Source organism: Folsomia candida, unplaced genomic scaffold (genome assembly GCF_002217175.1).
Source record: "Folsomia candida strain VU population unplaced genomic scaffold, ASM221717v1 Fcan01_Sc007, whole genome shotgun sequence".
NCBI classification, from domain to species: Eukaryota; Metazoa; Arthropoda; class Collembola; order Entomobryomorpha; family Isotomidae; genus Folsomia; species Folsomia candida.
In genome coordinates, this window is record NW_019091199.1 from 4,183,634 (window position 1) to 4,200,751 (window position 17,118).

General features: G+C 41.2%; 1 protein-coding gene across 12 annotated transcripts in view; it reads left to right on the plus strand.

The window, feature by feature from the left end:
- LOC110852763 (ras-associated and pleckstrin homology domains-containing protein 1) overlaps window positions 1-17,118 on the plus strand; it is a 53,137-nt gene that overhangs the window by 34,367 nt on the left and 1,652 nt on the right. For 9 of the 12 annotated variants that reach the window (XM_035853651.1, XM_035853646.1, XM_035853649.1 and 6 more), the window contains 10 exons: window positions 12,625-12,838; window positions 13,222-13,391; window positions 13,633-13,689; window positions 14,006-14,123; window positions 14,207-14,311; window positions 14,407-14,523; window positions 14,678-14,934; window positions 15,398-15,565; window positions 15,708-15,956; window positions 16,033-16,967. In XM_035853651.1, coding sequence (XP_035709544.1) covers window positions 12,625-12,838; window positions 13,222-13,391; window positions 13,633-13,689; window positions 14,006-14,123; window positions 14,207-14,311; window positions 14,407-14,523; window positions 14,678-14,934; window positions 15,398-15,565; window positions 15,708-15,956; window positions 16,033-16,967 — 2,390 coding nt within the window. Of the gene's footprint in view, window positions 1-8,527; window positions 10,300-11,950; window positions 12,084-12,624; window positions 12,839-13,221; window positions 13,392-13,632; window positions 13,690-14,005; window positions 14,124-14,206; window positions 14,312-14,406; window positions 14,524-14,677; window positions 14,935-15,397; window positions 15,566-15,707; window positions 15,957-16,032; window positions 16,968-17,118 lie in introns of those variants that run through there. The other 3 variants (XM_035853652.1, XM_035853653.1, XM_022100870.2) reach the window with 3 other exon arrangements.

Genomic DNA, 17,118 nt, shown 5'->3' on the forward strand with positions numbered 1-17,118 from the left:
TGGCATGATGATAATGTGTAGATGGCCCCCATTTCATCGTTGGTCGCAGTGGAAGTAAAGTCAATAAAATGTGTTCCATGAGTCAAAGTACACATGCAGTAAAGAAGTAATCTCAATTCCATTGTAATGCAACCTCCAAAGGTCGATCGTGAAATAATAATCTGGTCCGGTCGGTCAACTTTTCTTCTTCTTCATCGTCTTCTTCTACCTGTTGTTGAAAGCTGAGCAGAGTTCTTGGAGCGTGAAAAACTGGTAGAATGCCAAGCACGTCCAACGCTTTAGCAGATTGCAGACAGACAAAAAATGTAAATAGTTTAAAAGAACACGATCACATCGTTTGTGTGTTCAGATGAATGCGAATAACTGTGGAGGAAGAGTCTACGTAAGATGACCATTTGTCATTAATGTGAGAAAAATGTTGACAGATGAAGTAATAATTGCGCCGTTGTAACTGTCATTTAATAAGCATTGTATTTAGCAAGGAGATATAATTATGCTTGTCTCAATATCCATTCCAGGAAGGTAGATGATACATCGGATGTAGGTCTTCTAAACGCAAAAATTTTTTAAATTGCATTCTAAATAATTTAACCAACATATGTACAAACCAACGCAGATAATCAAAGTCTTAACAAAATGGGAATCAGAGTGTGCAATATGGACGTTGGCGCATATTATTTTTAGGTCAGATCATTGCAGCATTGAAAAATTTGATCTTACAAAAAAACACAGAATCATATTTTGTTTGAATAAGAGCTGAAATCACGATCGCTGGTGGGCCGTGATATTTGAGCCAGTGGAGGAATCAGTGGGTACCACGTCTCAAATTTTACACGCTTTTGATTCACATTACGAGATTACTTTGTGCAATAAAAGCAGAATTAAATTAAAATGCCATCGCCTGAAACCAGCTCCATAGTAAAAATCTGTCTTCTTCTTATTATTGTGGGATTTGCTGAAGGAATTAGTGCCAACCAACCAATCATAATTAATCAAATGCTGCGTTTCGGAAAGCTGCCCAGCACTATATAAGTACTTGCTTGTGTTCTGGTGCCATCGTTCGGATGGAATTTCTCTGGAGCCTGGCTCAAATAAATATCTTTATCAAGAGCTTGCGCAGGTTGAAGTGCTCCGTGTTCAATAGAGAAATTCATTCCGGTCATTTCATGCCAAATATGGACACTTGATTTCCATCACGTGCATTTTTTGCTTCCCTGATTCTCTCAACAACAGTGGATTAAAAATTTCAAATTGGTTGCTCTCCTCCGGCCACGGAAAAAATAAACCTGTCTGACTTAATAATTTGAAGTCCTCTAAAAATGCTTTTGTATGTTTGTTCTCAATAATCAATTAGTATTGAGAACAAGTTGACAGAATTATAGTTTAATGTGCTAGCTTAGTCCTCCTTAATGTGCATTCAAGTTTTTGAGAATGACACGAACTAGTGCAAATAGTATAATCCTGTGTCGCCCTGCTTGCTTGCACCGTTCATAATAAGCATAGGCTGACTTAGCACAGATTTCTGAGAAGGAGCACAGCACAACAAGTAGAGTCGGTCTTGAGTCGTTGTTAAAGGGTTTTGATGGTGCACAGGTACATATGTACACGCACAAATAGCGTAGACTAATTTACAATTGAGTTAAAATGGGCTTAAAACAGGCACCTCACCACCGCAAATATTTGGGAAACTGGGAGGGACTCGGAATGGGTTATCAAGTAACGACTTCAACCACCAATAATTGTGTACTTAAAAAGGTTTAAAATCCCCTCTCAAGTTTGTAATGCATTAGTCTTGGAACTTTTATAATTGTTCAAATAAAGTCATTTGCATACTCGTCAAAAACAAATAGGATATTGACTGCACACAATTTAATACTGAATTGGTTGGCTCACCAACCATGAAAGCAAACACTTCTTCTTGGTGTTCATTATTTTAAATTGCTCAGTAAATTATATTTCAACAGCAGACTACAAAGAGTACAAAGAAATAGAGTCTGTGAAGGACGGCATTCTGTCCCATAGTTTGCGACTCAAAGGCCACAATTCATCCGGCTGAAAATGCATCGTGGACAGAAAAATATGTACGAATCATGAATGAATTTTGTGTGCTGGTGGTTTCCTCCGTCCGCGTCGTGGAGGTGGCCATTCTTCCTCCAAAGCCAACGAAATACTCGGGAGTCAAAAGAACTTTTTTCCTCCAAAGTCCATCAATTGTCTTGAGACTTTTTCGTCACGAGATTAACTTTGTCCATTGTGCAGGCCAGCCTGTTAACAATGGATGGAAAGAAGTGGATTGAAATCTATGAGCATGTTTCTCTCCTCGCAATAACGAAGCCAGTTTGTTGTTTGCCCACTTGAAGTCTCACAAGTCATATCTTATGGGCAGTCACTCCGAAGGGGTCCGCGTCCTCTCTCCTTGTGGACTTTGGACAAAAGTCCTGTGGAGAGGATACAAATGTCCAGTGGCATCGGCCCTTTTATGTCACATTATGACAAGTTTTCAGTCGTCTCCGTCCAGTCGAGGATAAATAAATAGAATTTTTAAACTGGAGGAGATTACTTGCACAAGGAATTTTATTATCTCCCAACCCAAACCCTAGAAAAAGTCGTCAGACACTTTCCCAACAAAGAGTGAAGCGTTTGACGGGAGAAAATGGGCTGTTGAGTACAAAAACAAAAGGAAGGAGCAGTAATATTTAGTTGCCGTTTCCATTTATGGTCGATGCATTTTTGGTCATTTTGGTAGTTTCCTTTTTCGTATCGGTTGAGCGAAAGATGAACATTGAACGGTGATGAGTTTCTTGTTCGTTTGATGCATTCTTTGCTGTCTGCCCATGATTTTTTATTTGTGTAGCTTGCATCCAGTTGCAGTTCCAGTGCGTGTGGTTTTGTAATGTGTTGTAAAACTACGGGTTATGCATTTCTAGAAAACATTTTCCAATTTGTCCTGTACAACAAGTAAGCTTTTCCTCCAACCGAGTTTGGAATTTCGAGGTTAACTCTGACGGGAGAAATTTGTCTGCCAACTGGCCCTCCAACTCTGACCTTTTGACAGGGATGGTCACTAATTTCTGTGGCTTTGGGCTGTGCTTGGAATGGAAGGACGCCGCGGACAAGTTTTCTCCATCTTTCTATCTACATGTGCATAACTGTGTGAAGTGCATATGTATGTACATATTTAGCGTGTTTTATGATACATATCTAACAATAAGTACATCCTCCAGTTGCAAAGATTTTGTTCAGGAGGAAATGAGATTATGTATGCTCGCATTCTTTCGTTATTACAGCTGTGTGAAAATTATGACTCTAGACGAAGTAATAGCTGGCAAAACGGACGGAAATACGGACGGAAGTGCCATTTTGAGCAATTTCTTTTCCCTCTGCACAAAATGAGATCATGTCCACACGGTTGTATAATGCTACATTATTCTCTTTCTACATAATTCAGTGAAGGAAATGATGACATGAGAATAATGTCCGGGCTAAAAAAATCATAAATAGGAGAAAGAACAATCAACGGGGAAAAACATTTTTAGCTTGAGGGGCTGCATCTCATCCGGATTCGTTCACGCACTATGCATGTTGTGGTTGTGGTTGTTACGAAGGATGACATTGTATATACATGTGTATGATAGTTGGAGGAAGGTCGAGGTCTCCTCCTTGTTTTTTTATTTCTTGGGAGATGGGATACGGAGATCCTTATTCGAGCAAATAAATGGAGTCGTTTATGGACCGAGAAGAGAGGGGGAGAGACCAAGAAATGAGATTAGGAATCTCATGGTGGAGAGGATTGTGTGGTGGCTAGAAGAAGAAGAAGAGAGGAGAAGGACGCCTGATCTGTTGGACAATTCATCTCGGATGGAATCTGCTTCACCATCCAATCGAAAGCGGACCATAATCTGACAATGAGGATAATGTTCATCCTCCATATCTAAACTACATAAGAACATATTTATTCTTTGGGAGGAAAGAGATGCGACCGACCGCTGCTGACTCATGTCCAAACTCTTTAAGATCACTTTTCTTCAAATACGAATTCAATAGAACACCACGGATGCTTAAGACGGAACGAAGGTCCGACTTTTTGCAGTATTATTTTTTGTGTGTGTGTATCTTCCCCTGCACTCTGCACTCGTCGCAGTGTAACGAGTGGTTGTGGAGCTATATGAATGAATGGAGGATACCATAGTTGGAATTGATGTTTCGAATTGAGATGGATTGATTGCTCTTGTACGCGTTCTTTCTTTTCTTGATTTGGTGGGATTGGCTCCCTCCCACTCCTCATTGGCAAACAATAACGAGCATGCTGAGAGATCCTGCCAGCTTTATTCTCTTTCTAATTGGATTTAATTCGAGATTTGCATCTTTGCTTTCTTGAAGTATGTATCTATGCAAAATATCATCTGGCTAAATGCTCGCTTAGGTTGAGATTACCCTTGACGTGTAATTGATTTGTGGCTAGAAATTGAACGACTCTCACCTTTCATGAGATGGATTTAATTTAAGTATAATCCGATGGTATACATTTTTTGAAAATGAGCAAAATGTACAAATCACGATAGTTGCAAGAACGAAAATCAGCGCAAATGCATTTATGTTGTTTGGCTTCTCCGACTCAAAGTGCACTTTTATGCCAGCTCTAAATGAAGTTGATTGATGGGGTCATCTCCAGTGCATCTCACCGTAGCGCATTCTTATTATTGGGGAAGTGGCCCCACAATGAAAATCGTTAGATTCGAGACTTCATTCAAAGTCGACCTTATCTGTGAAATATCAGCCCTAATTTCTGGTCGTTCAACTATGAGCTCGTAGAAATCGGTTCATGTCACGGTCAAATAAGCCTTCTCAATGATTTTGAAATCGTCTAAGAAATTCATTGATGCTGTCCAGATCACACGCAATTTATCAAAATCCAAATGCTCCTTCATTATCGTCCTCTCATCCATCAATATGAGAGAGCATGCCTGCCTCTTCCACTAATATGCATCACCACCACCACCACTCGTTCTCTTAATTTTTCATTCATAAACAGATCCAGTTTTTGGAAGGAAGGGGAGAGTCTTGTTTCCAACAAAAGGTTGTATTTCCAAATGCAGCGTGGGAGTCTCTGTATATTTATAATCCCGTAATGAGCAGAAAACTTTGGCTCAAAATGAGGAAATGAATGGACTGTCTTATGAGTTGCGTGGTTGGTACTAAATATGTGCATATGCTACTGCGATTGGGAGGAAAAAAATCGGCCAGAAACAGACCACACCGCCGTCAAATCATGACATGACACTGCTCCATTTACCATTTTAACCATATATGTAGTCCAGTAACTCGACATGCTGCTGCTCATCGTCGATGTGTGGTGTAAATTGGGCCTGTGAGTCACCCGACAGCAACTGATTACTCCTAAAATAAAAGTCGAATTCAGTTATCTTGGTCGACCGGTTGAATAATGAACTTCCGGTCGTGTACTGGCAGCAAAACGCCTTGTGGCATACACCAGGTTATGCATGTAGACACGTATACACAAATAGATCGTGGTGCTATTGATCTTGTCTCAGAAAAAAACTCCAGCGAAAACAATTAAGCTTTTCAATAGGGTTGCGATTGAGGAAGTAGTAGTGAAATTATCAGATTGTTGACCATTGTAATAAAACGTGTACTCGCTCCCACCTACGAACCATTAGTTGACAATAATGCACCCTATTATTAAGTATTTCAACTGTAATTAATGTTTTCGGTGTGCAGTCTTTATCCGTCATAAATTATGAAACCTTGCCCAAAGAGCACACTTTATGCCATACATCATCATTAATTTAGCCATGCACAAAATCGTGTTTGGAGGATAAAAAGTGAGAAATTTGTTGCTGGCAGTAATGTGCGTGTGACTAATTAAGGTTTCTTTCAGCAAGACGCAGACAGATTTCCTGTCTCCCACTCTCCTCTCACTTACAATCCTAATATAGCGAATATGCTTGTGCACAGCTCTGTCGACTTGTCTTGCTTCGGATGCATTCTTCACTTTAACCGGGTTGACTTTGATTTTTAGTGGAACGGGAGCCATGCATGTAAAATATATCCCCGACGGCTTCGGTTCTTGCAACAGCCTCCTTCTGAAATGAGCTGCTAAAAGTTAAGAGTGAGGAGACTTGAAGAGGGAGGTACATATGTATGTAGTATTTCGAGTAAAATGGAAAAATGCAGCCAGAAATGAGCAGAGAAGGGTTGGCTGTTGGTTTGATGATGGTGCGGATGTTATTTTTGGAGATGTTCTTTCAAGAAATAAATGGACGAATGCCTTTGAGAAGTCGCAAACTTTTCCATTTCCTTCTTCTGGACTGATACCTACAACACATCACATCACGCTCATCGTTATTAGTTAGTTAGCTCGCGTCCCTGCAGAACTAATGGCTGTGCAGCAGTAGTGTTGAGTCGACTCAAAGTCACTCAATTTACTATCTTCCTCCAATCACCAGCTTTTTTAAGGAGCGTAAGGGGAAACTTATTCTCTTAAGGAACAGTTTGACCGTCTGTTATCAAAAATTCCACCACGGAAAGAGCATTTTAAGGAGGTTTCTTCGAAATAAGAAGAAAAATAATGGGGTGGATTTGCATGCCTGAACGCAATTCCGTTTTGCTCCATGGTTGTCCCAGCTCTAGAGCTCCTCGTTGTCGCATTATTGGGCGACTACGGTGAAATGCATAAATAAAGGAAATCGCATCTATTGATACGACAGAAAGGAAATGGCAAGTCTTTCTTGCTTTCCTGCTTCCACAGTCCCATATCCAACTCTAATCTAATGGTTGCATTCACCAATAATGCTACTACTTTACTCCATACGGTATAGAAGCAAGTACTGGTGCTTACGCACAACAACTTTGTGTCATTATTCCTATTTCACAATAACCCGGGTTCCTAGTTCGCCGTAGCAAACCTTGTATGCAGCCGTATTTCGACTGCAGTTTTCGGAATTGACGACAGGAATGGCAACGACACGAGTTTGGTTGGGCTTTGTTATATCTGGTATTAGAATCTTTGCAAGCCATTGCCATGCTGAGGGAATTTCCATCCACGGAGCACACGACATGGTTGAGACAGAGAGAGAGAGAGAGATCAAGATCAAGGAGAGAAAGGAAACCGAATATCTTTAGATTGAACGTGGATAAGTCGTCGAGAAGTCTGGCGAGTTCAGCTTCTTCTCGAGGAAGTTCCCAAGTCTGGAAAAGGCTGAAAATAAGCGTGGTTTCTAAAATAGGAAGAAATGTAAGAAGGCATCATCCTTGGTGCATTGCAATGTCGTGCGTACGACCGGTGGAATAATACCCGCTGTTGGCTATGCCTTCTTTGTGAGGGTGGAAATCGCTCGTCCTGTTCCGGGTTTATTTCGGATAGGAGGGGGATGTTTCAGTCTCATCCCGTCGTCGTCTTCTTCTGGGTTGACTCATCTCATCTCCTATTCTTCACGTGTAACGTCTGTTAGCTTCAAACTACTCCACCATAGCCCGTAATGACTCGGCCCTACCGTGGGGAAAGGTTCCCAGAGAGCGTTTACAGCCTTCGTTAACTTTGGCATCCCTTTACATAGATACGTAGATGTACTACATGCACATTTTGATATTGATACGTATTTTGCGAAATGAAGAAATATTCTTCGCGATAATGTTGCATTATTGGAGTCGGAGATACTTGATGGGTGCACTACAAGTAGTTTCACACTCTTTGGTGCACCCTAAAGCAATCAAATTGCATCCATTGCATGCGAAAATGACGGTGTGATGCATTCTGTGCCCCGTGTTGGTGATGCGTATTGCGTTATTTCCTCTCTCCTGCCTGCCCGAACTTTCGTTTTCCACTTCCCTGTTTACGTTTACTGGTTTTGCTCAGTTCTTGCCTGGACACGGTACACACCGTACACTACCCGGGTTTCTCCTCTTCCTGTGCATCGCATAGTGCAGCGAACACCGGGAGGTTGTGCGGTTTTGGTGATTCAGATTCCTCTTCTCCACCACCACCGGATGTTTATTCACCTTTTTTTATTCACCAGCATTTACTTTCTTTCTCCAACGCTGCTACTTTTGATGTCAAGCAGTGTCCCCTCTCCTGCTTTCTCCCAGCAGAGCAAGAGCACAGCATCTCAAGCCAACCTCTTCCAACTCATTCAGCAGCACGCATAATAAATAATACAGTGCGTACGTACTGCAACTACGAGAAAGTGTATCGCTCCTTCACTCCGGAATTTCTGCTCTTGGCTAAAGTGAGATCAAATGGTCTTGAGTGGATGATGGCGAGAGGCATTGAAAAGGCTCACCAGTCACCATTTCAATGCGATGCCAAGTAGTATAAAAGTTCTTATTGTGAGGGAGAAGAAAGTGTCGGATTTCTTGATATTTTGATACATATCCTTCAGACTTACTTGACTTTGACGGACTTCTAAGTGCTTTGCTAGGAAATGGGAAACATTCCGCGTGTATGGTGATCCATTATCATTGTGGTGCTCGCTTCTATTGCTGCCTCCATCCAATACATACGCGTATGTAGTATGGACAAGTTGTGGAGCTAATTCTTCCTCCTTCTTATCTTTGAGAGGAAATGAGACGGCAACTGAAGGGCGATTGGCCGTGTAATGGAATCGAAGACCGACCACATCCAACATCGTTCACCACCACCACCGCCCAATAATTTGGTTGAAATCCATCATTCATTCAGTGAATAGTAATCGGCAACAGCGTATGCATCAAATCAACTTTATTCTAATTCAGGTTTATTAAACAGTTCCACCCTCAATAACCGACCTGACTGAAACCCAATATTTAATCCGATACTTGAATCAAGACTCAAACTTCGAGTGTCGTTGTTACAATTCACCCAGATCTGTGCTCCGTCTGACTCTGTGCCCGGTCGCAGATTTATGGACAAATTGCGTGGGAGGCTGCAGTTGTTGCATTCACTTTTAATTTTTTGTGCATATCCGTCTGATTGGGTATCCGATATCAGATGTCGATATCACTCCAAGCAGTCAACCCGATCCACCCTTGTGCATATAAAATCGACTTTGTTTGGACGGCCGAACCCATTGTAGGATATTGAGTCGTAACTCTTGAATCGAGAGAGCACATCGAGTTTTAATTTAATGGGACCAGCCCAGCCAAGTAATTTTTAGTTTGGATTCAAGTAATCACATTAAGCATCAAAAAGTGTGCGTGGGTGTGGAGTTTGTGGGTGATGTTTGAATCTGAAAATCTGACTCGAGACAAAGTACAACGCTCTCATTTCATGGATGAACAAATGACTCATTCGTCTTCCTTTGTGACGGGAGCAGCAGTGTTTCTACCAAGTTTTTCTCGCCGTATACCACCAGCAATTTCTGCTATAAGAAAGAAATCGTGTTGTGGCAAGGGTGCAAAAAATATGGAGAGTGTCAAACGCTTAAGCGAATGGTCGTCGTCGTTTCATGTCGCAAAAAACGTGGTAAAAGAAGCCTCAGTGTTTCGGGTAGCAATGTCATAGACGACTTTCGTGCAGTAGTGGCTCTCCTTCCGCCGAATCTGATTTGGAGATTCTCCATTTGCTCTCTCGACTCATTGCTTTGTTTGCAACTTGCTCTTCGTCGTCGTGGTCTTCGTTGAGATCAAGCCAACTCCGTCAATCTTGAATCTGTAGCTTGTTGACAGCCACAGATCAGTTGTGCGTATCAGAAGCGGAATTACGTTCCCTTTGTCGTCGTGAATCGTTAAAAATTACTTCTGAGCTGGAACAAATTGCTCAGTTTGCAGAAAACAAGAAGAAAAATATACAAAGCAATGGCATCCAGCTGGAGTAAATCGTAGTGAATTGCAGCAAACTCTGCAAAAGAATCAGACACATTTGTCCACGTCAAATTTTACTTGGTGTGGTGTGGAATTGTACAATTCAATTTAAACTTACAAGTCAAGAAGGCGTACATTAACGGGTTATCTGACTCTGTAACTTTAGCGTGACTTTCAGTTTCCTTTGCGTGCGAGTTGACTTTGGGTCATACGTGCACATAGTACGTACGCATTTATGTACGTGGCTGGGAGAAAGACTGCGTGAAATGAATGAGTGAGACGAGAATTGCTGCAACAAAAGAAATCAGCAATTTTTTCCTGTCAGCTTCCCACCCTGGTTAGCCATCCTTCTTGCCTGGCAAGAGAAAGCGGTGCCAGAAAAGTTGAGATTGAAAAATATCGAGGAGAAAGTACAAATTAATAATAAAGTTAATTAAAATGTCGCCTCGAATCTCTGCAATGGATTCGGATGATTCAGAGGATGAAGGATTTCAGCAGCCGGTATGTGTTTCTCGGTCATTTTGACTGAAAAATATGTTGCATGCGGATAAAATATGTTAGAAATCATAAGTTTTCACTTTTGGCAAATCAAAAGTTAGTTTGGCAATAATTTATATCTTAACTTTTGAGAGAGTCGTCTAACTGACGGATCTGACTCTGTCCTCGTGTTCGGTCCAACATTCTGCGAGTTTTTTAAAGCTTTTGATCTAATAATGAATAATTTCTCCGTTAACAGAGTTGGCAACTTTATATATTAACCGTCCTAAAGTTTTAGTGATTCCGAAAATTTGAATGATTTGCGTTGCACATTTCTCACTTTCAAAGAAATGTTTGCATTTTGTGCGTAAGTGTAATAAAATGAATAAAATATTCCCGTCTCACTCAGCCCGCACCCTTCATCCGTCACCCCGACCCCATCGCTCTTGTTCTTTCCCTGGAACCCCCCTCGTCTCACGAGTGACGGTGACAATTCCATTTTATAAGGACGCATTTATCATAATGCATTTACTGTGTTCACTCCGTTCCCCCTGAATTTTTATAAAACGCATTCCTTCCCCTTCCGCACAAAACTTTGCTGTAAGAAGCAACTTAAAAATTGAATTCGTGCAGTGATTTATGTTTTCTTCTTCTTCTTCTTCATGTTTTTCTTAATGATCATCAATCTCCGCAGAATAACACCTTTATCAGCTTAATTTAATTGTATAAACCCATTGATTTGCCCATAGCGGTGCATATTTATCTCAGCCACAGCGTTTTTCTAGAGATTAGGAATTGATATGTAAGCACATCTGCAATAAAATAATCACTATTCTGAGCATCTGCAAGACATATTTATTACGATTGGGCTTAAACCATTTATACGAAAGCAGTTACAGTTTCCATTTCTCAGCAACATCCTTCAACATCTTTTGTTTTTGCAAGTTTGCTCAAGTTCTGTTATCCCATTATTCTAACGCACTCGTGATTTTCTCACTGCGCGAATAAACACTTGGTGTTGTCTTTTTTGTCCTTATTCTCGTCCATTAATTAGAGGCTCGCTTATTTCACCAGTTAGTAAAAAAATGTCTCATTTCAACATTATGATAAAGAAAAAAAACAGATTCCCCCATAACAAACAATGTGACGTGATTACGGCAATTTGCATAGATGCGAGATCTAAGAAAGGCACGACTCTTCTGTATTGGTGTATCCATCCACTAAACTGCATCTCAAGATGTATAGTACACACCGTTCTGCTTGCATAATAGAACAGTGAGTAATTGGATGAGAATGCTAACATGGCGTGGAAATGCAATGCATTGCCATGTATTCAGCTCTGATAACCAATTCATTCTTCTACCCGTGTTCTTGCTCACCTTGCTTCACTTGACGAGTACGACGCATAGGCAGTTTTGTCAATGCTAAGAAAGCAAGGTGTGCAAATCTAATCTGTCAAAGTGATGATGATGATGCTCGATAAATGCTGCGAGTGTTGTGATGCTGCAATCCGGTCTTCTGTGGGAAGAAAGAGTGAGACGATGACGAGGACGTGCTATTAGTCATCTTTCATCCGCTTTGCATTTCGCATCTCGATCTCCCCATTTTTATGCGGATCAGAGTTAATCAACCTCTTCTTCTGTTCACCTCCTGCTCAAACACAACCTGCTCTTAAAGTTTTACCTAAATATGTGCTCATTTTTTGTGTCATTGTGGAATTATTAAACATGTGTGACTTGGATTCAGTTTTGTGATCCATAATAAATTTTTGGCTCATCATGTGTGAGACAATTACTTACGCCATGATGGTAATTTGTTTTAAGGTTTATTAACTAACTGCAAATGTGTTTTGTATAATTGATTTAAAATAACTTGGAAAGTTGTACTGCATTAGTTATTTCAAGTGCACACCGGCGATAGGATCTGCAGAAAGCATTTTTTACAGTGCAAGCGTGAAGGGCATGCAGGACAGAGCCATAGATCCTGCACATATATTGGACAGAGCTGTGCAGTGGGCTTAATTTTCATGGAAGTGTTTTGACAGCTTAATGGCGAAGGAGAAGCAGTCAGATTCCTATTCAACCATTCAACCTTTCCTGATAAGATAGGCAATTCGAGTGCAAGTGCATATACTTGGCTGGTTTGTTAGATATTACAAAAAGAGGGCATCGCCTTCTCAATTCCATCTTAACCGTTGCGAGTATTTGAACACTTACGACGCCGGATTTCTTTTGATGCATAGAAATCTTGAAAAAAATAAATTCCAACCTTGTTAAGGATGATTTATTTTGATTTGAGCGTTCAAAAGTAACATTTGACTCATCTGCCATGATTTTTATGTGATTCTAGGACATGGAACCCAGGCCTGTTGACCCATTCCGATTTTCACAGGCCACACTGGAGGACACACAAGAAGACGAGCTCAATGCGATCCTGGGAGAACTTTCAGCCCTTCAGATGAGCCTGGACAGAGAGATTAAACAACCGAATTTACTGGAAGTTCCTACAGCCGAGAGCAAAAATAGTGGTGCTGGTGGCTCTGCTGGCCAAGCACATGAAAGTGGTGAGTGTGCACTATTATTCTCATCAAGTTTTTGTGCTGTAGAAAGATAAGAACAGAACATTTCTATCTCGAACTACTTCCCTCTGGCTCATGATGAGGCTTGCTTCTCATGTCTCACGAAATCTCTCCACGAGAGAAAGTCCTAAGGAATCTCGACTTTTCCAACTAAAATACTTGTTACTTCAGTCTGCGGACATTTCCAGTTTCAATTCATCACACGTCGTCCTCATCCCGAGATATTCAAAGGAAGTGAACTTGAAGAGATTTTCAAGAGCAAAGTCATGTCTTCCAGATTATGTTTCGTCGGGCTTTCTCTCTTTTACAGCACACTTCCACATTTGATTGAAATATGTCCTAATATGTAATTCTATTTATGATGTCAGGAGTGAGGACAGACAGTCCGGATAATGACTCTGGATTCTCTGACAATGCGTCCCTCTTGTCCAGCGGAAGTTCTCTGTCGGCCGCAGGCTCCAGCAGTGGGAGCAGCACCACCAGTTGTGCCCTAAACAAATCTAATCCACCTCCAACCAATGTCCTACACGCTTCAGAGGTCAGCTCCCCTTTTGCAATAGTCTCAATCTTGTGCCTAGTTTAGTTTTCTTATTACGCAATACATGAATTATTATTAGACTATTACATCGTCTTAATGGGTTCTTAGATTATTTAAATTTACGGGGCGTGGGTGCTTTGTTTTGTATAATTTCCATTGTTATCCGACTCTTATTTATAAATCTTTGGGTTGCTCTTCTGATTTTTCTTACCTTGGTTAAATTTTATGTGGTGCTGTTTAGTTAGCGGATCTAGTGACTGCTCGATTGCGATTAGTGGCCGAGGAAAGTATTATTCCTGTAAGTTTATGAATTTATTGCAACAAAACGTCTGCTGTGGTTTGTATCTACCAGCTGAAGCTTACGTGCAATAATCTACGCTTTGCATGAACAATTAATTATTTATGACTTTTGAGGCTTTCATCCATGTTGTTCCGTTGGTATGCAGGTTGGTTGGTTGTTTGTAGTAGTGGTGGGTTGCTTCCATAAATAATTGTGGCATTGTCATTACATGTTGTGCTACATGAAGGCGAGGGTGGTGTGAAGCACTAAAGTAATTTACGACGACGAAACCCACCAGTCTTCCTTCAATATATATGGAATTTATTTTGTGCAGGATGAGAAAGCAGAGAAAATCCGCGTGGCACTGGCAAAGATGCGAGCGGCGTCGGTGACTCGACTCTACGTGAAAGCTTTCTCCTTGGACGGGAGCAGTAAAGCCCTGATGGTGGATGGTAAGCATTGTTTATCCATTAAAAAAATATTTATCACCGGACAGAGAATCTTTTCAATTTATATAATTATACTACCTTTACAGAATCCATGACATGTGGTCGAGTGCTGGCCCTTCTGTCCGATAAGAATCACGTCACATTATCGTCCAAGTGGGCCCTGGTAGAACACCTCCCTCATCTTCACATGGGTAAGTAGGACGACTTAAGACTCGTGTTTTATGATAATTTGCATATTTAAAGAACGTATTTAAGTGTTTGCTACAACTTTTTCTTTTTTTCGTAGACCGCATATTTGAGGACCATGAGAACATGGTTGAAAATCTACTCATGTGGCCGAGAGACTCGAAGAACAAAATTTACTTTATGGAGAAGGACGACAAATACGACATGTTCCTCAATCGTAAATCAGTTTTTTGATTATTTTTTTTTACTTTGACTCTTTTTTTGCTCAGTGTCGGGCACCTGCACTGACTCAACAAGTGGTCAGAACTGATCCTGAGCAGGAATTGATCCAATCCGTATAACTTTTTAACTTTATCGATGCTTGTATACAGCCCAGCGATACTTTCTGGGGGAGAAAATTCCACAGCCGGGTGACTGCTTGGATGAGCACACCAAGAATTCACTGGTGGAGGAATTTTTCAATCACGGTGGGGTCGGCGTTCCTGAAGTGGAGAGCGTGCTGTATCTCAAGGCGGAAGGGAAGAAAGCTTGGAAGAAGTTTCTGTTTACGTTAAGGGCATCGGGGATTTATTACAAGAAATCCTCAAAGGATCTCGTCTGCCTCACCCCCATCGACCACAACCAGCAGGTATGCAGATGTACCAATGCAGCAACAGAGTGAAAATCCCACTCCTATTTTCTCCCAGTACAAATTCATCCGCCGACAGCAAAACAATTCGTGTTGTACCTCGGTTTAAGTTTGGTTTCAACGAGATTACTGACAAAATAATCGTCGTTGCTTTTGCAATTTCTGTTGACAAAATGTTGTGAAATCGTAAATCCGTGTGGAGCAATGTAAATCACGTTTCGGAAGAGCGTAGTATAAACTGGAGACTTGATCCTTTCGTGTTGCGGCTTCTCCCTTCATATCTCCGAAGCTCATCATCACAAACATTCGATCCCCAAACAAATCTTTATTGCTGCTCCTTCTCGGTTGCGTTGTTTGGAAAAGGATGATGTCAACATGTCCGCATCGTGGTGGATTATTCCCCATGTGAACTTGTTTCAATGTTTTGTGGTGACACTCATCTCCTTGTTTCTTTTGCACACAGGCTTACCAAGGAGTCGGCTGGAGAAAAAAGTTTAAAGCTCCAACGGAATTCGGATTTGTCATAAAACCCGAAAGACTTCAAGTAAAGTCACATCGTCACATGAAGTATTTGTGCGCTGAAGACCCCGACACGCTCCGAATGTGGATGACTGGATTGAGAATTGCAAAGGTGAGCTTTTCAAATTATCAACTAATTTTTCATATTACTGAACGGTCTATGTATATACTTATGTAGAGGATTGTTTTAGAAAATAGTAATTCGTTTACCCCTTTAAAATTTTAATTAAACTACATTTATTAATTACTTGCAGTATGGGAAGCAACTTTGGGAAAACTATCGAACCTTACAGGAAGACTTGGCTCACGAGGATTTGGACAGATTCGGTCGCAGTGTTTCTCTAGCATGCATGCCTCAACCGAACATCAATCAGCACGGGATGACCCAGCCAGACTCACAAATGAAAGTTACTCTTTCGAATCAAATTCCACAAGACAACAACTGCAGAAGTATTCCAGAGGAAGTAATGGGTCAAACTAGATTAATCGCTGTGGATCCTAATGTAATTAACTTCTTTACTCCATTTCCTCCATATACACATAGTTTTGATGGTTTTAACAAACTAATTTCTAACGCAGATGCCTCCTCCGCCACCCAGCTTGTCCAGAGAAGAAGGCTTTGAAAGCGATTGTCCTGTTGGTGGAACGATCAAACGGAAACCTTCCACAGGACTCATGCCTAAACTTCCTCTAACACTCAACACTCGTTCCATTGTTGGTGACTTTATTAACGTAAATTCCGGTGCTGGAGAAAGCAACAACGGTGGTACGATGACGCTGCAAAGGAAACGAAGTCTCAGCGGTAACAGTTCTGCCTCTTCGAATTCTTCAGCATCCTCACAGATCTATGCAAACAACATGCCCAATCATAATCAACAACAACAGCAGCAACATGGGACGGCGACAAGATCCCAACTTTCTTCTCAAGGAAAGCCTCCGTCTGGATCGTTGCAACGGTGTTCGAGTACACCAAAACAAGCTCCAGTTGCTGAAGAATCTGCAGATGTCATCGATTACGACAGTCTGCCACCTCCTCCTCCAGAACTCTTGACTGGACTCTTAGCTGGAGATAGATCCCCAAAACCAAGCAGAATACCGCCTGTTCCGCCAGCAAAACCTCATTCAACTATGGTTCTCGACAACAATTCCATATATTCTTCATCCTCACATGCGAATAGTGTGGCCTTGCAACCCCCACCACCAATGTCTCTCATGACGAACGTTTCGCAAAAGCCACTCCCACCATTTAACGTGCCCAATAATATCCCAAATCCTCCATGTGCCCCACCAAAGAAAGGCGTGTCCTTTGCAACAGAACTCACCGAGAGACTCAAAATCAGAACCGCTGATCCCATTTACGGTTCCACATCTAAGCACGAATCCCCAAAGAAAACGGTCAGTTTCCAAGAGGAAACACAAGTAGTAGACGAATCATTACCCGTTATTGGGTCCAATTCTAGTCTTCCCAATAAATTAGAAGAGCCTCCACAAGCCTTCTTGACTGACTTGCAAAGGTAAATAATTTTTTTTACATTAAACATATCGGAATTACTATGTTTATTGTCTCTGGTTCTTCCTCTTCATCCTGTTCGTTTGGTTTACATAGCCGACCAGATTACATGTTATCCAAATTTCATAAATACAAATGACAATAAATTAAAATCG